The 18,760-nt window shown below is 35.9% G+C and overlaps 1 protein-coding gene across 1 annotated transcript; it reads right to left on the bottom strand.

Annotated features, from left to right (window-relative positions):
* Positions 1–214: 214 nt before the first annotated feature.
* On the bottom strand, positions 215–16,352 carry CCT2 (chaperonin containing TCP1 subunit 2). The gene is made up of 16 exons (XM_039865977.1): positions 16,195–16,352; positions 15,382–15,456; positions 15,220–15,285; positions 14,416–14,527; positions 14,015–14,091; positions 13,774–13,886; positions 12,733–12,935; positions 11,140–11,240; positions 10,835–10,962; positions 9,409–9,512; positions 6,617–6,736; positions 6,110–6,238; positions 5,824–5,927; positions 5,430–5,529; positions 4,414–4,555; positions 215–1,404 (listed from the first exon to the last, which is right to left on the bottom strand). Exons 1-16 carry the CDS (start codon positions 16,195–16,197, stop codon positions 1,374–1,376), a joined length of 1,608 nt encoding a protein of 535 aa, XP_039721911.1. The 5' UTR covers positions 16,198–16,352; the 3' UTR covers positions 215–1,373.
* Positions 16,353–18,760: the final 2,408 nt, after the last annotated feature.

Genomic DNA, 18,760 nt, shown 5'->3' with positions numbered 1-18,760 from the left:
ATGGAGAAAATGTCCAAGTACACTTTTAGATTAAAATCCTACTCCAGGATACCTGGTCCCTCAGGATAAATGTTTATTTAAACTCACCTCTCCTACTGAAACCTCTGCAGGTTTTCTTGGTCATGACATGGTCACCTGGTCCATTTGAGTTATGGGACGAAAACAAATGTAATCATGTGTGATAAAAGTATTTTGCTTCTAAGTGAAAAAAATATCAGTATAATTCTCTTTAATGATTTCAGGAAGTTTTTCCTTTTTGTGAATGTTGCAAGACATAAACTAGTATCGCAACGAAGAAAACCATTTTCTTCAGTTTTAACAGCTTCTATAAAGTCTTAAAATGTTGAGACAAACTTTTAGGTAAAAACAAAACAAAAAAATGTTGGTTTATTAGTTTCTTTGAAAACCCTTTTGCTCCTCTCTGGAATAAAATGTCTTCCCATGATGCTAGCTCCAAGATACCCAGTAAAAGCTCGTGCAGATCTTTCTCATTTTATTTCTTGCACGTTCTGCTGTATACTGATGTATAAATAACCTGCAAATCTAAATTCACCATTAAACTCAGTACATACTTATACCCATCTCCATTCTCTCTCTAGAATCCATCTGTCGAAAAGAAAAATACAAACAAAAAAACCCTAGCAACAAGCAATAAAAATGCTTACATCTAATCATACCCATTTTCTTTAAGAGAACATTACCCTATAAAGCATCAGAGGTACCTGAAGAAGCTTGCAACAACCAACATTTAAAATGACTCTTTCAAAACATAAAAATAAAAAAAATAAAATGACTCTTTCAAACTTAAAGTAACAGAAACCACCATCAGTTTTTCCTAAGACAGACAGTAGTTAAGACTATACAGAATTAAATGAGTACTAAAGACTATGGTACTTTCACTAAATAAAAATAAATGGTTAGTTAATAAATGTTATGTATAATTGAGAACCAAAAGATTAGTGTTAGGTTTATCACATTAGACTTGGACTTATATTAATCAAGATGATTATTTCATAACTGTATAAGGTCGATCACTAGTTAAACTGGAACAACTCTACTGAAAGTACAATCATTCATTCCCATTAAGTAGAGTTACGACAGGGCAAAGATCACTTAGACAGTAAGAACTAAGGAATTGTTCAAATTTTTATTGGTAAACAGTATGAGAAATGAACTTTTCTATCAACTGAATTTTATGGAAAAGGAACATCAAATAAATTAGACCCATGTTAAAATAAAAGGTCAGCTAAACGTCCAAACTTAAGAAGAACCACAGACAAACTTCAATTCCACAGTCTTCTTTAAGAAGTCGAAGTCTTTCAAATACAACTTTGTAATGAACTGGTCCGGAGCATAACAGCATATAGGAATGCTTAACAGGGGTGGTGATCAGGGACACGTTTCCTGCAAGGATTACACAACATACACTTAAGAAAAAAGTTAATGGTGAAAATGAAAAGCACAACTGTAACCAAAGGTTTATGTTAAATGCAAAACAGCTAGAATCCTAATTTCATTAAGACCATCATAACCCAATTCTCTAAAACAAAATGTTTCTACCTCATAACTACCATCCTTCAATTATTATTTTATTAGGAAGGAAACATTACAAAATCTGTGGAATATGAAAGCCTGTAGTTATTTAGCAGTTCTCAACTTCTCATCCAAACATCCTACTTAACAAATATGTATTCTCCAGAAAATGGTAAATTCATGTTTTCAATATTATGTTAGGAAATTTTACTATATTAGCTCAAAGACAGTTGTAAAATGGCAAGGCTTTGGGGCCTCTACATGGAAATCTCTGGATCACTATTCTAAATGAAGAAAACAAATGCTAATAGGTAAGCTGGTGATGGGGCTGAATAACTCACTAAAGTACGCCAATAGCACCTCTCGTATCTTAGATGTTTAACTTTTATTCTCAGGTAACCACATAGTGAATCCCTCAGGAAGGGAGCATGGTAGGTGTACTAGTGCAATTTTTTCCTTAATGCCTCTTCAAGGAGCTAGGGCTTGAGAAACACTGCTTCTAGAGGCAAGCATACCAGTTAAGAGAAGCAGAAAAAGCATTAAGAGGAGACCCAAAGAGCACACTGGGATCATATAGAGATAAACGCTTCCAACCTTGGCAGCTTATGGAGTACGACTAAAGGATGCTAAAAGATGTCAATACAGAAAAAGTTATCAAGCAGCTGTCACAGGGCACTGACTGATCTGGAAAACAAACCTGGAGGTCATTAACTAGTATGTAAAGAAGTCCAAAGCCCAGTATATATTTCTGACATATTTAATAGACACAAATCTCTAAAACAGTGTTACCAGATCAAGTGAGGTATTATATAGTGTATATTTCGAATGTGACTGAGGGTGCTGAATTATTGTGAAGATTTCTGAGGGTGAGTGTGGCTGTGAAACCTTAACCCCAAGTCGGAAAATCTTAATTACAGAACTTGATTTTCTTTTGCCATCATTCTGCTTAAAGACAGTAGAAAACATTAACTGCATTTAACCTAACCATCTTTGGTGGCATTGCTTCCAAGAAAACTTGCTGTCAACTTCTTCCCTCACCAACTTTCCATTTCAAAATATGAGTGCTCTGCATTACCCTATCCTCCCAGTACCAGGAGCAAGGAATCTCTAGATTTTTCAGCCCAGTCCTTTTTCCGGGACAGCACAGTAGAGTTAAATATTATTTCATCTGTTCTCTCCAAACCAAATCACTACTTTCTACTGTTTCCTTCCTAATAATAGTATTAGGATAGCTGGCACTCATAGAAGCAAGCCAATGAAATGAGTACTGCAAGGTTCTGCACAAAAAAAATCCTCTGTAACTAAGTCCATTTTAGGTGTAATTTCCTAGTAGCATTCCTACTTCCCTCCTGTTACTACAGATGAACTCCGGGTACCACTGCCTAAAACCAACTCCTGCTCTTGTTCTCTTCTCTCTCCCATAGCTACTTAGTGAACAGCTCCCCTCTTCTGCATCAATCATTCCCTCTCTAGGAAATTCCTCCACTTAAACAAACTGAATTTTCACAGTAAAGACCCACATCCCCTCCAATTACTATATTCTACTTCTGTTCCCATTCTCAACATCCACTTTCTCCAATTCTTCTGCTCCTGCCCCACCTCCACTCCACTAAAACTGCCTGTTATGATTACCAATGGCCTATTACTAAATCCAATTTTTAAGGTCAATTTTCGGTCCTTATCTTACTTGACCTATATACATAATTTTGACAGCTGATAGCTCCTCCTTCCTAAATCCTTTCTTCATTTGGCTCTTGGACACATATTCCCTTGGTTTTTCCTCCCTGGGGACCTCAGTGGCTACTCCATACATCCCCAATCTCTAAAATTTTATATTATGAGAAAATTTCAAATATATATAAAAGCTGAGAGTGTATCATTAATTTTCATGTAATCATCATCGTTTTAATAATTATCCATACTTTACATACCAGTGTCATTTGCTGGTTGCTCTGAATCTTGCCCTTGTAATTGAAATTCTCCAGTGCTCAGTCCCTAAAACTACGTTCCTTCTTTAACTACATTCACTCTCTGGACACTCAACCAGTCTAATGGCTTGAAATACCACATATAGGCTGACAACTCCTAAATTTATAACTACAGCTCCAACTTCTCTCCTAAACTACAGACTCGACTACCTAACTCAATTATCAATAGACATCTCAAATTATCCCAAACTGAAATCCCCTTCTTCCCTCCCAAAGCCTTTCCCAACTCAGATAACCTTATATATCTTTTATCAATCCTCACCACCTTCGCTTCTATTTCCTGGTCCAAGCCATCATCCTCTCCCATTTCCTGAACCACCACTAACAGATAAAATAAATGGTTTTGGTAACTACCGCATGGGTTTAGGAACTACTACAAAGAATTAAAATTAACTAAATTCTCAAAAGTTAAGATTTTCTGGCTATTTAACCATTTTCGTGAGTTTTTAAAGAATCTGACATCTTACAAAAGCTGCTGGTACAGGAACACGTAACTCTGCACATTATCTGCTTAAGATTGTGCATATGGAAAAGTACACCCAAGACAGAAAATGACTTGGAGCCAACCCTTCACAGTAAAAGAGTCAATTCTTACTACTATACACCTCTGCCTCCCCCAGGCTCTCTGGTTCCTGACCTTTCCAAGCCTGGCTCTTTTTGTGCCCTTTCAATCCTGAGCACTAACCTGTGTCAACACACCCTGCTCCCACTAAGCTTTTCTGGCATAAATCTAAGAGTTGTGATTACATATTTTAAATAACTTACATAATACTTTTGCCTAAGCAAAAATGCTATATTTTCTATCGATTACGGCTATTGAATATACGCAGCTAGCTACCTTTGTTTCTATGTTAATTTTTCCTCAGAAATATTTTACAAAGTGCTACAATACCTTGGTGCTGCTTTGATAATGTTGTCCACACGTAAAATCACCTCTGCTGCTTCAGCTGCACTCAGAAGTACTTGTCGTTTCACTTGGAAACTTTCTGTTATACCTAGTATTTCCATATCACCAATAGTACCTTCCTTCATGTCTATAAAGAAAAAGTATTTACTAAATAAACTAGTTTTAACCAGAATATTGATATATCTCTAATGACTTATAACAAATAAAATAAATGCTGTTAAGAAAAATAAAATTACAACACCTAATTACTCAACTCTAGCCACTCGAAAAAAGTCTTTTAGACAATCAAAAGGTTGACTACTAATTATTTTTATTAATGGAGGGCAACTATGTCAAATGAAAAATTTATTCCGAACACTAGATCTCTTATCTATATATGTAAAATTATTACAGAAAATTTTCTCACCACTATTTACCATGGATTCTTAAGAACTGAGAGAATTTAGAAGTCATCTATTTTTCTTCTTGTGAGAATCCTAATTCATCTCCAGACAGATGATTATACATCAGCTTTCTCTTGTCCTGTGACAGGATTGTCTATCCTTTAAAACTTTTCCTATAATGTCCTGGGGATAGTTTGTTGGGAAATTTTTCAATCTGAATTAAATCTGCCTTTTTGGCCACTTTTATCTATGTATGAGGATCTGCACACTCAAGAATGTCTCAGCATAAGTTTATTGTGCGATTAGAGTTAATACTGATTGTATAAGAAATACAGTAAAGTTTACCCTTATTTCAGAATATGAGTACTGTTATTTTATAGTCATAACGTAACAAACTAGTTACAAATCTAACTAAATTTATACCCTTTATAAAATATCAAAGTTTGGCAGTGTCTAGGATATCAAGTTAAACACTGTTCCAAGAATATATAATGGTTACAAAAGCAAGGGCCATAGGAGTCTTTTATATGGTTATTATGAGAATTCATCCTTCAAAAAAAAGTAAAGAACTTGGTAGAGTCACTCTTAACAACTACAAGGTTCCAACTGATTTCTTACCCAGTCCAGCAGTTATAATGCCTTCACTATGGGCAGCTCGGAGCTGTGCCACCAGATCTGCACTGTCATAACCTGCATTGTCAGCTATAATAGTTGGCAACTATGATGTAAAAGAGAAAATGGTTAACGATCTAGTCTAGTATAATTTACTCCTAACCAGCACAGCTTTTTAAAATTATACATTTGGAAACACTATAAAATCTACTTCCTTTTAATTACTGCTCATATAGAGAGAATAAACTCCAATTGAATTTAAAAGTGGTGTGAACTAACCAGTTCTTTTTCTTAAAGCAACAAAATAAACATTTCCTGACAAGACAGAAAAATATATTCACTTAAAACCTATCAATACCAACAAAACTTAAGTTCAGACCTCTTATTTTTATTAACTTACCATTCTCAGTGCTTTAGCATAAGACTCCATTGCAACAGCTTCTTTACCTGGTGTTTTACTGGCAAGCTGTGTCACAGCATGAGCCATCAGCATCTCAGAACAGCCTACAGATTAAAAATCCAATAAAAATCATTATACTTAAAGACACTGAATTACTGACTTCCCTTAAGACATGTAAAACTTAAGTGCAAAGGCAATACAAAGTTTCTATAAGAAACATTAAAAGCATTTACGATTTATACCATACTTTAAGAAATAAAATGTTTAATATTTTCCAAATGCTTACCTCCTCCATAAACTGTTCTAGAATCCTTCACAGTTTGGGCAAGAACACAAAGAGCATCATGCAAAGATCTTTCTGCTTCATCTAAAATTTGCTGAGTGGCACCACGAAGAACAATAGTGCAAGCCTCACCTAATGTTAAAAAATATTATGTCCCAATGAGCATTTAATTATAAAAGATAAAATTTGCCTTCTATTATTTGTGTAGGTGTTGGTTATATTATTTGGTTTTGAAAGCTAAAGTCTTCCACTGTTACATATTCTCTTCACTAACAATTAATGTCATAATAGTGTTAAGTTACCTAGAGAACAACTATGTTGAAAATTCTCTATTCACGGAGACAAGATTATGATAAGGCTGACCACAAAAGAGATCAAAATTAGCAAACATCATGCTCCACGAGAATTAAGACACAGCATATTCTAGTAACAACAGTAACTGTTTCCTTCACTTCAACAGAGCTTTGCAAAGATTTAGAAACCTAAAACAGGATCTACATGAACACTCACCAAGGGCTACCCCAGAAAAGTGAATAAGCTTGTCTTCTCCAATCATGACTTCCTCAATAAGCTTGCAACTTCCAAGCTTCACCAGTTCTGGGTGGTCAAAAGTAGATGCAATTTCACCACCTATGAATATAAGTGTACATTAAATGCATGACAGATTTAAAATTTGTTTAACAAGCAGTAATGGACATTTTTTTAAGTTGATTGCTTACTATGGGTCAAGCATTGTTGGATGTACCTCATATGAACTGGAGGATTAGTCTTCACAACAACCCAAATGATAGGTTCCACTATTATCTCATTTAGAAGCGATAAAATTGAGGCAAAGAGATGTTCAGTTTCTTATCCAAAGTTATATAGCTTCAACAAGTATGGTGAAACCGAGATTCAAATCCAAGGAGTCTAGCTTCAGACCTATATGCACACTATATACTACTACCCTCCACCAAAGGTTAAACTGAAATTTTAACATTTACCTCTAAAGTCAGAATTTAAATTGAGATTCTCTTCTGAATCCAGTCTAGAAGACCAGTACTGTTATGATCTAATTTCATAAAATGAAACATGAAAATATTTGACTAGCATTATGTCAATAGATATACGGACTTTAGGAACAGTTTAAAATAGTAAGTATTTGATAGCTGTGAATTACCATAACTGAAATGTCAGAAAGCCCCTGTAAGGTCTAGAAAAATGGGAAACGTATACTGAGAATTTCCCAGAGCAAACTTAATGACGCATCAAAAAATAAGTTCATTTTATTCCTTGTGTCTTATTTCTAGTCCTGTTTTCCATCTTCCATACTACGAACTGAGAGGGTCAGCCATTTCTTTTCCTGGTCCTTAATTTAGCAAAAGTTAGGTTTCCATTTTAAAATCCTTTTCTCTAGCTCATTACTCTCACTTTTAAAAAAGTAGATTCCTCCTATCACAACCAATCCCTTTTATCCTACTCCTTATTAATAAATCTGAATAATTGAGGCTTTATATGTATTTTTCAATACATTTTCAACACATTTATAAAAAGATCTCTGGTCTTCCTAACTCTACTAATTTATACTCATAACCTGTATAGCTGAAGCTCTTTTAGACTCGCAAATTCTTGAGACTGCTTTGTTTCCTAGAAGTAAGACAGAACAGATGTTTGGGACATCACATCCCCAAAATGAGACTAATCTGGCTTCTGAAAAATTTCACTTATCTTACACTCACTCATTTATACCTACTTACAAGATACTTAACACTTTTAAAAACCAATTTCACACACTTCAACAACATATAAGCTAATAAAGATGGGAGCCACTACTAGATCAACTTCGGTTAGTGTGCCTGATCAGTAAATTTTCTTCTGAGTACATGGCAATTTCATGTATGAAGTCCTTATATCAACTTATCCCATGAATGTGCTATAATTCACAATTCTTATGTCACGTCTTTAATTTCACTGTATTGAAGGAAATACATACAAACAAGCATATTAAGTTTTATCACCTTAAGCATCCAGTATGCAGTGGGGTTTTTAAACACCACCAATTTAAAGCAGGTAAACCCACTTCGAATTGATTAATGAAAGGAAAACATCTCTTTTTAGGTCAGAAGATTATGCTTCTGATTATTAAAAATGGCTTAAGTTATTCTGAGATGAGACCAATTCTATCCTCTATATTAATTAGTATCCTTTCATTTCTTCTATAAATGGCAGTTCCAAACTGAATTCAATATTTCTAGTGACTTTAACATCTCAAACCCTACTCTTATTTTTCATTGCCAGATTCCAAACCAACGTTCCAACCTATTCATTCATTTTCGAGAACCTGAATGTTAGAGGATAAAGGTTTTTGTACCTAGTTTTTCGAGGGCTACTTAGAAGTTACTTTAAAAACTGTTAGAACAGAAAGTAAACAAGTTGTACTCTGTTATTTTGATGTATATATATCTTATTAGTAAACGTAAGTTCTAGTCTACACAATTGAGATTGTATTACTCATTCCTCTACTAAAGGGTGTTGGAACGTACTAACTTTTCATCAAACATTGCTGGATTGTTTCATACTTGTTTCAAACATTTCCTACTTTCAGAAATTTTAAAATATTAACAAAAGCAATATTTAACTATCTGACCCACTATTACAACTGTACAATCGTACAGGGCTCAAAGCATTAAACTACTCACTTAGCACTAGAAATAACTAAATGAACAAACTAGGTAAGACATAAGATTCCTTTTTTTAAGCTCTAGTTTATATAGACTTTATGTTTAGAACAATGGTCCTGTGGGTTCGAGAAATAATGTAGTATGTTTCTTTAAAACACAATAAAAAGAAATCTGTATCAATGGCAAGCCTGGCATACAATTTGGTACGTTAAAAATAATGTAACTAAACAAAAAATATCCAAAAAGTATAAGCCAGATTTCAGAATAACTGTTTAGAGTCTAAGTTCCTTAAAGGCGTTTCTTTGTATTCTCAGCAATGAGTTACATATACAGCTGATCCTTTAAAACAATGTGGGTTTGAAATGCACAGGTCCACTTATAAATGGGCTTTAAAAAAGTGGACCTGGGCAATGCAAACCATGTTGTTCAAGGGTCAACTTTTTCCATCGTGGATGGGAATCTATGGGTGTAGATGGCCAACTACAGTTGTTTTTGCAGTCAAGAGAGGATTTTCAACTAAACATGGTGGGAGATTAACGCCCCTAATCCTTAGCGCCCCTAACCCTCGCAGTGTTCAAGAGTCAACTGTACAAACACTCAATAAATCCAAGAGTGATTACTATGTTTGTTTTTTCCCCATACCTGTGACAAGAGCCAAGCGTTCCACACCTGCAAAGTCTGCATGTTCGATAGCCATAACACCAGCAGCCCCAAAGAGCTGTTCCGGATAATTATAAATTAATTGTCTGTGAATAAAATACATTGAACACAGTTACTTCACAAGCTAAAATACATTATAGACTAAAAGAAGAAAAATTTTTATCTCACCAGTAATCCAAGAAATGCAAATCAGAACAAGATAGCATTTTTTACCTATATAATAAATTATAATCCTAGTGCATCCATGCTAGTATTAAAAACAGATGTTGTTTTTTATATTGCTATTGATAAACTGGAAAAGCAATTTAGTAGTAATGCATCAAAAACCGTATCAATGTTCACATTGATTTAATTCCACTCCTGAGAATCTACATCAAAAAAATCAGATATTAAAACATGTAAGAATTTTTAAAGAGAATAACAAAACTTGCCAATGACCTCAATGTGCAATTACCAATTATAAAAATTTTGTAATTTTTAAAAAACATACACTGTTAGATTAAAAAAGAGAGTTACAAAAGTTTATAGCATATGATCACAACTAAGTGAAAAACAAACTTGAACGCACACACAGAATCAACTTTATAATAAAGGAAAGAATTTGTGAGTTAAAACCTCAGATTCTGGTTCCTTATTAAAATTTTCTATTTTCAAAAATGAGTAGATACTATTTTTACAATAGGAGCAAAACAGACATCTATTTAAAAGTTTTTAAGTTTAAAAAAGTCGCCCCCAATTTTTTATAATTATAATAATGCATTGCTAGGAAAAATGTGACTTAACAGATTCACAGATCACATAGAATTTAGAAACTTACTTTAAAAAAGCCCACAAAACATCTGGCCTAAAACAATTATTCTTCATCAACATTATCTTTTAAATTCAACTACAGTCTATTCTTTGACTGAAATGTTTTTATTTTCACCATTCAAAACAATCCATAAAAGCCTTAAGTACTAACAATATAGAATACAAGGGAAAGGTTTACGCATATTTTTTCATACAAACGAAAGCCTTAAAACTCTTAATACTTTTCAACTCTTCACTCTTGTTTCATGTCTATTCTTTTAGCTTTTTGTTACTTCAAACTCCCATCATTTAATATGAAATTAACTCTCATCCAAATATATGTATACTATAGCCAAAACTATTAACTGCCAAGTCAGAAAATTTACTGTTTTAACAGTTTGGTCAAGCATAAAAAGGTGTAGTAAAGTATAACAACATAAAATATCACTAAATCATTGTAATGCAAATGCCTTGCTGTACAATTATATTGACATTTGGAACAAACAGCAGCTCCTAAATAAGTCACTAATTCAATATAAGGTATTTCCATAAGCCTTTTTAGAAAAAAAATTCTTTCTTAGGTCGTTAACAAATATTGTTGGCAAGAGCACACACAGACCTGTTAATAAAGCAATTTATCCCATGCTTGAGAATACGTTCAACTTTTTCCTTCATTTTTTCCTTTTCTGCATGTTCTATTTCGGCAACTTTTGCTGTAGAATCAACTCTTACCCGGGAACCAAATATCTAAGACAGAAGCAAGCATAAAAATTGTACCACTTTCATTACTCTGTATTTAAACACTTTTATGTAAATACACCAAAAAATGTTTATATTTATATATTCCAAGCTTTTTAGTGCAATTGATTCCTGGCCTCAGTTTATAACAGCTAGCAATTAGAGTTCCGAGAAATATAAACATACCTTTATTTTGTCTGTATCCATACCAGTATTTGCGATAAGAATTTTAGCATTTTCAATTCGCTTTGGTTGATTTACTCCAATTTTTTTGTCCAAAAGAAAGCCTACGACATAAGGGTAGTATTTATTAAATGCTTCAAGGCTGAGTTAATACATCTTACAAAGTTGTCTGAGTTATCAAATTACTTTCAAAGAATGCATTTACAATTCACCAAGCTCCTAGACCCTTTTATTCCGCTTTCATAGTAATCATAAAAATCAATTTAGCGGGTCATTTAAAAATATATATACAAAATAGAAAATGAGTGCACAGAACAATTAAGAACAAACACAGTATTTTGAAACTTTTATTTCAGCTATACAGTATACTACATACACAGGTATACATATAGGTTGCAGTATAAAAATATTAAGTCCACTTCCATTAGCTTAAAAACAACACAGGAGAAAAGAAGCTGTGAAGATTCAGATACATGGAGGTATTACTGAACTTTTAGAAAAACGGAGGCTTGTGATAAAATGAAAAATCCATGGACAATGGAATCAGACAAACCTGGCCCCAATCATACCCCTGCTGCACACAGCCTATTTGACAAATTATCCAACCTTAGTTACTCATCCATAAAATAGGACTATAACCAGTGGAAGAGATATTAATTACCAGCCTAGGGCTGATTTAGAACTATCACAGGGACACAGTATTGCCTTTCTCTCCAGCTTTAGATAAGCAGGTACCTTTTATCTTATTAAGCCATTATCATTTTGGCTTTTCTGCTCTATTAAGCTGAACCAAATTCTCATTCAGTGGGCCAGTATCACAAGGAATGAGATTTTAAGTAAAATCCCTATTAGAATGCCTGGCACAAAACAGACGTTCAAAAATCGTACCTATCCTTATTTTAATTATCTTTCCCTAACACCAGCCCCTATTAGAAATTTCTACACAGTCCGTGCATACAAATTCTACCAAGAGTATTTTCAGAACTGTCACTCCCTTGACACAAATGATGGGCAGCAAAACCTGGACTCTCATTGGCAAAGTGGAAACTGTAAAGTACGATTTATTCCTTTTTTCCCTTCTCTACAGAAGAGAATGCCTACACCACTTTCTATAGGCTATTTTGTAAATACAATGTAAAGGTACTTGGAAAATTCCTACTTCATGACCAAAATATACCAGTACTAGGGAAATAGTAGTTCACTAAGAGTCACCACTATTTAAGAACTATACCCTCAACACCTGCCAACTAAATGATTTGACTTAACCCAGACCATTGAAAATAGCTGACCTCTAGTAAAAACAAAACAAAACAAAAAACCCAAACGACTATAATTTCTCTAGAGACTGCAAATATTTTTAAGGTAGAAAGTAACCTAAATATTATCAAAGAAACGCCAGGGTGGTATAAGAAAATGAAGCACACTCAATATAAAAAATGAATTAAAATGACAAAAACGGTCACAATATAATTTTTGTCCTTAAAGACAAGCTTTGTTAAGCGTCAGTAGTCCTGACTAAAAACAGGATTCACTCAGTATTTAGCCCTCAACATCCCATCAAAGCTTTGCCCCCTTATATTCAACATATACACATACCTTCATCTAAATAGGAATCTGCCAGACTTCCTCCTAGCTTCTTGATGACGTGAATTGCCTCTAGATTACCAGAGCCTTTCAGTCTGAGAACAGCTTCTACAGCTAACTTAGTAAAGTGATCTTTGTGATGAGTAAGAAGTTTTGAGGATAATGTTGTTCCTGCAATATTCATTAAATCTTGACGGAATTTAACTTCATCGGAGCTAAAAAAAACAACCAAACAAAAAAACTCACGACTTTCTTAAAATGTATAAATTTGCTTCTTTATTCTCAAAATGCTTTTCAAGGATGTCAACTCTATTTTACTTTTCAAAATTTATTCATACTCATCTGTCAATATACATAATTCCACCTCGACCAGTCAGAGCTCACATGAAATTAAACCTCATCAGTAAGCAAGAAATCCAAATTATACTATTTTCCCTCACCAAAATGGCAAACTACTAAAAAAACACAAGCACACAAAGAATACCAAATGTTGTCTAGAACGTGGAGAAACAGGTACTGTTATATAGCTGGTGGAAGTGTGAATTAATAAACTTTTTCTGGAGAATTATTTATAATGTAAATAAAAACACCTTAGAACACACGCATAGCTTTGGACCCAGCAATACTTGATACATTTTTTGGAGTAACAAGTTTGTCATACTATAAAACTAAAAATTGTCAAAACACAAATCTCCAACTATAGACAGGTAAACTATACCGCAGTAATATAATCAAATGCATACCTCAATTAAAAACATTGTACAAAATACTGACACCCGGAAATGTGCTTGTTATTCAACTACACTGAAGGGGCTAAAAAATCCTCTACACATTGATATTATTTTTGTTTACTGTGAATCTATAGACAAAAACTGGAAACCCAAACTTTAATTTTAGTGGCTACCTCTGGAAGGTAATGTGGGGTCTTTCTGTTGGGGCAGGATAAGACAGCAGGATGATGTTTGGATATGGCTGTTCTTTAGACGTTGTGCATTGAGTGTATTTTGGAAAGAATGTTAAATGTTTAAAACAGTAGTATTTTGGTATACCAACCCATGATCAACTGCAGAATTCAAGAGAGCCTGTCTTGCCGCCTTGGTGGCTTCTCTCCAACCTGCGATGATGGTCTGTGGATGTATCTTTTTTGCAATTAAAGATTCTGCTTCCTATTAAGAAACAGCGGAAAACACTTGTCAAGAGCAAAGATGTAGGAAGCAAAGACTTACTTCTAATACTTAAAACCGCAAAAACAAAAAACAATAAAATAAGGTTAAAGTTGCTCAGATAGTCTTACCCTTAGTAATTCTGCTGCTAAAACAGTAACAGAGGTAGTGCCATCACCAACTTCATCATCCTGAACCCTTGACATATCTAGAAAAAAATGTAATTAACTCACTTATAGTTTATTCCGCCTTTTAAATTGCTTCTCTGTAGCTTACTGAATTCTACAAACATACCCATCAATCTAAATCTCACTCATTTAGGTTTCCTCACTTGACAAATTCTTTGGCATTTTTTTGGTCTGAAATGCAATAGTTTTACTATCAATAATTACATGGCACTCCAGAAGCCTTTATTTTAAAGTGACAATAATCAATTAAAAACTGAACAGCTACTCTAAAGTATAATTAGTCAACATAACTTATTTAAAAAACGTTTCAAAATATTAACAGAATATATCATCTTTAGACTCACCAACTAAAACTTTAGCCGCTGGATTGTCAACACCAATGTTTTTTAGAATAGTTGCACCATCATTGGTTACCATAAGAGATGCATCTCTTCCACTGCTTAACAGAATTTTGTCCTAAAAGGAATATATTTGGCTCCAGTTAAGATATGAATGCATCTTGAATGCATGGGTCAATCAGTACTCTCATATACTGTTAATGTGTAAATACCCTGGAATGGCTATTTGACAGTATCCATTAAAATTTTTCAATGTGTATACCCCACAAGCAAACCTTGGTATCTACCCCTAAAAACACAAGAACAGGGAAACATGAAAAGGTTGTTTCAACAATGTAAAAGCCAAAACAATGAAAACTAAGTGTTCCTCAACACAGTCATAAATACAAACTATAATCAGGATGCCGAATATCATTTGACTCTTACAGAAGTTCACCATTTACAATGAAAAGAATTTTAACAAAGCAAGCTACAAAAAAAACTACATATTACCAGTACATAAGAAAATATGCAATACACAAGAAACACATATATTTACATAAGTGAACAAAGAAATCTGGGAGATTTACATCCAAATGGTAATAGTGGTTGTCACTGGAGAGTGGAGTGGGATTGGGGATGGTGATCAAATGGGACTTCAGCCATATAGGTACTGTTTTGATTTTTAGTAAGGAGAATAGATTCATATCTTACCTGTGTAATTAAGAGTTGTTTTAAAGATTGAAAAGCATCAAAAAATGTTATTTACTACATTTATTTCCACTAAGGGCTCTAAAAGAATATCAAAACAAAAATTCCCTGTTTTCTTACCATGCCCTTGGGTCCCAACGTGCTCTTTACCAAGTCTCCAATAGCAATGGCACCAATAAAAGAAGACTGGAATAAAAAAAATCAGAGATTGTCAAAATCAATTTTAGTCTTAAAACTGAAAAAGTACAATTGTATTTTTAAAATAGGGAGAACAAGGCTTACCAGACGAGCTGTCTCTGCTCTCTCTTCATCAGCTCCAGCCTTGAAGATGTTAACAGGTGCAAGGGAAAGGGATGCCTAAAAAGGAAAATCAAGAATCAGTTTGTATGCCAATATTCTTTAACACATATGCACAGATGCCTTTCCATTAGACTTACAAGTAATATCTAACATAAAATTAATTTACAGAATAAAGTACTTTTTCAAACAAATGAAGCTCTCCATCATTGGGGAGGGTGGCATTTAAGGCAGAAGAAGAAACTTCTATAAGCTGTATAACGCGACCTTGCCTTTTAGATCTACAAGTCCTCCAGGAATAAAAACTATACACTAAAGAGAATGACTGTTAAGGATGGCAAGACTAAAGTTGATTTTAATCCAACGACAGGCAGGCAGGCGCTGTAGGCCACCCACGGGACAACCGCCAGGCGGATGAGAGAACGCGGCGGCGTAGCTTCCACCAGGCCGCTCCAACTCTGCCCTGAGAGAGGGCGGGGCTTGCCTCGTCGACCCGCCCGAAGCACTAGAAATTTCTTCGCTAGCGGTGAGCCCCAAGCCTGGGAGTTCTGGGGCTGTGTTGAGGCTGTGTCAGAACAAGCCGCTGGCCTGGAGGCCCACCCCTCCCCCTGCCCCACATGGAAGGCTTCATCAGCCGGCCGGGAGCAGGCCTCACGCCGCGGCTCGCACCATGTGCGGCGGGCCCGGGGAACAGACACAGGGACCCTGCGGCACTGGGAGGAGGAGAGAGGGAAAACGTGGCGGAAGCCACGACAGGGCATGGCAGGGCTTGGGCAGGTCGAGCGGGGCCAGGCTCACCATGGTTCCCAGGAGTTCGGCACAAACGCTACTCCCTCACGGCTCGCGCTCAGGACCAGAGGGAAGAGAAGCCGGAAGTGACGCCACACGCTCTACCGTGGGGGGCGGAGCCTCTGCCGGAGCGGTGCAACGGCGTAGCGCCTCCCGTGGGGGAAGGAAAGGAGTGCCATTTTGAGTCGAGCCCCTCGGGTCGTAAACGCAGCTCCCTCACACTGGAGGGGCGGGGCCTCGGCTCGCGTCCCGCCTCTGGGGTGCCCTCTGCCCTGGACGAGGGACGGGTAGGGCTGACATATTGCGCAGGGCTGGGCGGATTGGGAGTCGAACCTCCGAAGTGCCGGAGGTGCTGCGCCAGGAAGTTGCCATAGTAACGTAGTTAGGGCTTGCACGTTTTTGTTAATCGTTAAAGATTTGCCTTTAGGTACCACATGTACACAGTTTAAAGTGTTATATACTAATAATGAAAAACAATTCACTAACCTCATCACTTCCTCTCCCCAGGGACACTCAACGTTTTTAGCTTTGTCTTGTGCAGGGTTATTTACCATCACATTCCTAAATAATTTTATCGCTATTTTCATTTTAAATATTATTTATTGAGTATTACGAAGGAAGACTTACATTCCTTTTATTGAATTTTAAAATGCTGTTTTTAAATGGACGTTGACTGTCCAGGACAAGGACTTGTGAACTCTGATGGAGACATTTACTTTATCTTTGTCATGCTTGCTCATTTTCAGGTTTTTTTCATTTCATTCATCAACCCCTTCCCCAAGTAGTAGAGATGACTAATGTATAATGTCTGCGTAGAGATCAAGATCACTCGCAAACATTTCAGTTTATCAAAAACAGTTTTCTAGTTTCTCTGAGTCGACCCCTTAGAACAGTTAAAAGCAAAATTTTTGTGCTTAAAAAAAAAAAACTATTCGTTTTCTAACATCTACTGATTCCCTTTTCTCCTTGACTAACTGATCTATTAGCAAGCTTTTGAATTTTGGGCAATTATTAACATTGATAGATGTTTCCAATTTTTAATGGTTTCTACCTTCCAGATATACTCTAAAAGGGTTAGTTTACACCAGGTGTTGACAAACTATCAGGAGTCGAATCTCACCTGCCACCTGTTTTTGTATGGCTGGAGAGTAAAGAATGGTTTTTACTTTTTAAACGGTTGAAAAAAATTAAGACTATTTCATGAATTAAAATTATATAAAACTTATAATTTTGTGTCCACAAAGCTTGGCTGGAACACAAGCGTACCCATTCATTTTTATACTGTGCAATACAATACAGTTAGACAATAGCAGAGTTGAGTAGTTGTGACAGCTCGTATAGCCCAAAAGCCTAAAATATTTATAATCTTTACAGAAAAAGTTTGCTGAGCCTGGTTTACACTATTCCCAAGGCCCTTCACGAAAAGGGATATTCAGACTGGACAAATTGTTATTTGAAATCTACCAAAGTTTTGTGTTCTTTGTGGGAAGATTTGCTCTTCCTTCAGGAAATACCCTTCAACAGGCATATCCCAAATCGCACACTAGAATGAGAGGTCACAGTAATGAAAAGCTAAGATATCTGCATGATATTGAAAATTGCTGTTTTTATTGTGGGCAAAATCACATACCTAGAAAGAAATAAGTCCTCTGGCAGGAACTCTGTCTCCATCAGAGTTCACAAGTCCTTGTTCTGGACAGTCAATGTCCATTCAAAAACAGCATTTTAAAATTCAATACACGCCCTCCTTGCTGGGCTTTGGAGTGGAGGAAACATAGCCAGGGCCTTTGGGATGAGGACTGAGAGGCAAGCCCTGCCACCAGTAGAGATGAAGCCAGAGACAGCCAGGAGACCCCTATGAGGGATGCTCAGCAGTTTGTCCTTTCTTCATTGCATGTGTTTTTGTCTTCCTCCTTTCCTACCTCCTTTGGTGTCACCCTCATACCCCACAGGTTAACCCAGCTTCTGGAACCAGGCTGTGTAGGTTTAGACTTCAACTCTTCCATTTACTAGTTTTGAGATTTGAGGTGAGTTCCAATGGGCCTGCCCACACTGATCTATAGCAGTGTGAGAAATAAATGATGATGCTTTAAGCCACAAAGTTTTAGGGTGGTTTATTGCACAGCAATAAATAACCTAAACACTCCTTTGAATAGGCATTTATCCAGTTTCGCTTCCATTTCTTTAAGAGCTTCCTCACCAGTCTCCCTTCTTTATTAAGATGTCCTCTAATATATCTTCCATGTTGGTGTCAGAGTAATCTAAATTATTTCTCCAATGTTTAACATCCTTCAAATTTTCTCATCTCAAACAAACACCTCTTAGCAGTTGACAGCTACTGATCACTCTCATTTCTCCCTTCTCTATCTCCCCACCCTGCCTTTGTACCTCATGCCCATCACATGAAACCCCTTGCCACCACTGAACGTCATAATTTCTATACCCGTGTCTTTGCACATGCTATTCCTTCTCCCTAAAATATCCTCTCCCCTTCTCTAATCTTTGAAGGCTCTCATCAAACACCTCAGGGATTAACTCCTCCAGGCTTTTCTCTGAAACCTCCATTCACAGGCTG

The sequence above is a fragment of the Pteropus medius genome, unplaced genomic scaffold, assembly GCF_902729225.1.
Source record: "Pteropus medius unplaced genomic scaffold, Ma_sr-lr_union100, whole genome shotgun sequence".
NCBI lineage: Eukaryota > Metazoa > Chordata > Mammalia > Chiroptera > Pteropodidae > Pteropus > Pteropus medius.
Note: the sequence above shows the minus strand (reverse complement) of the source record. Positions and strands in the feature narration are given on the sequence as shown.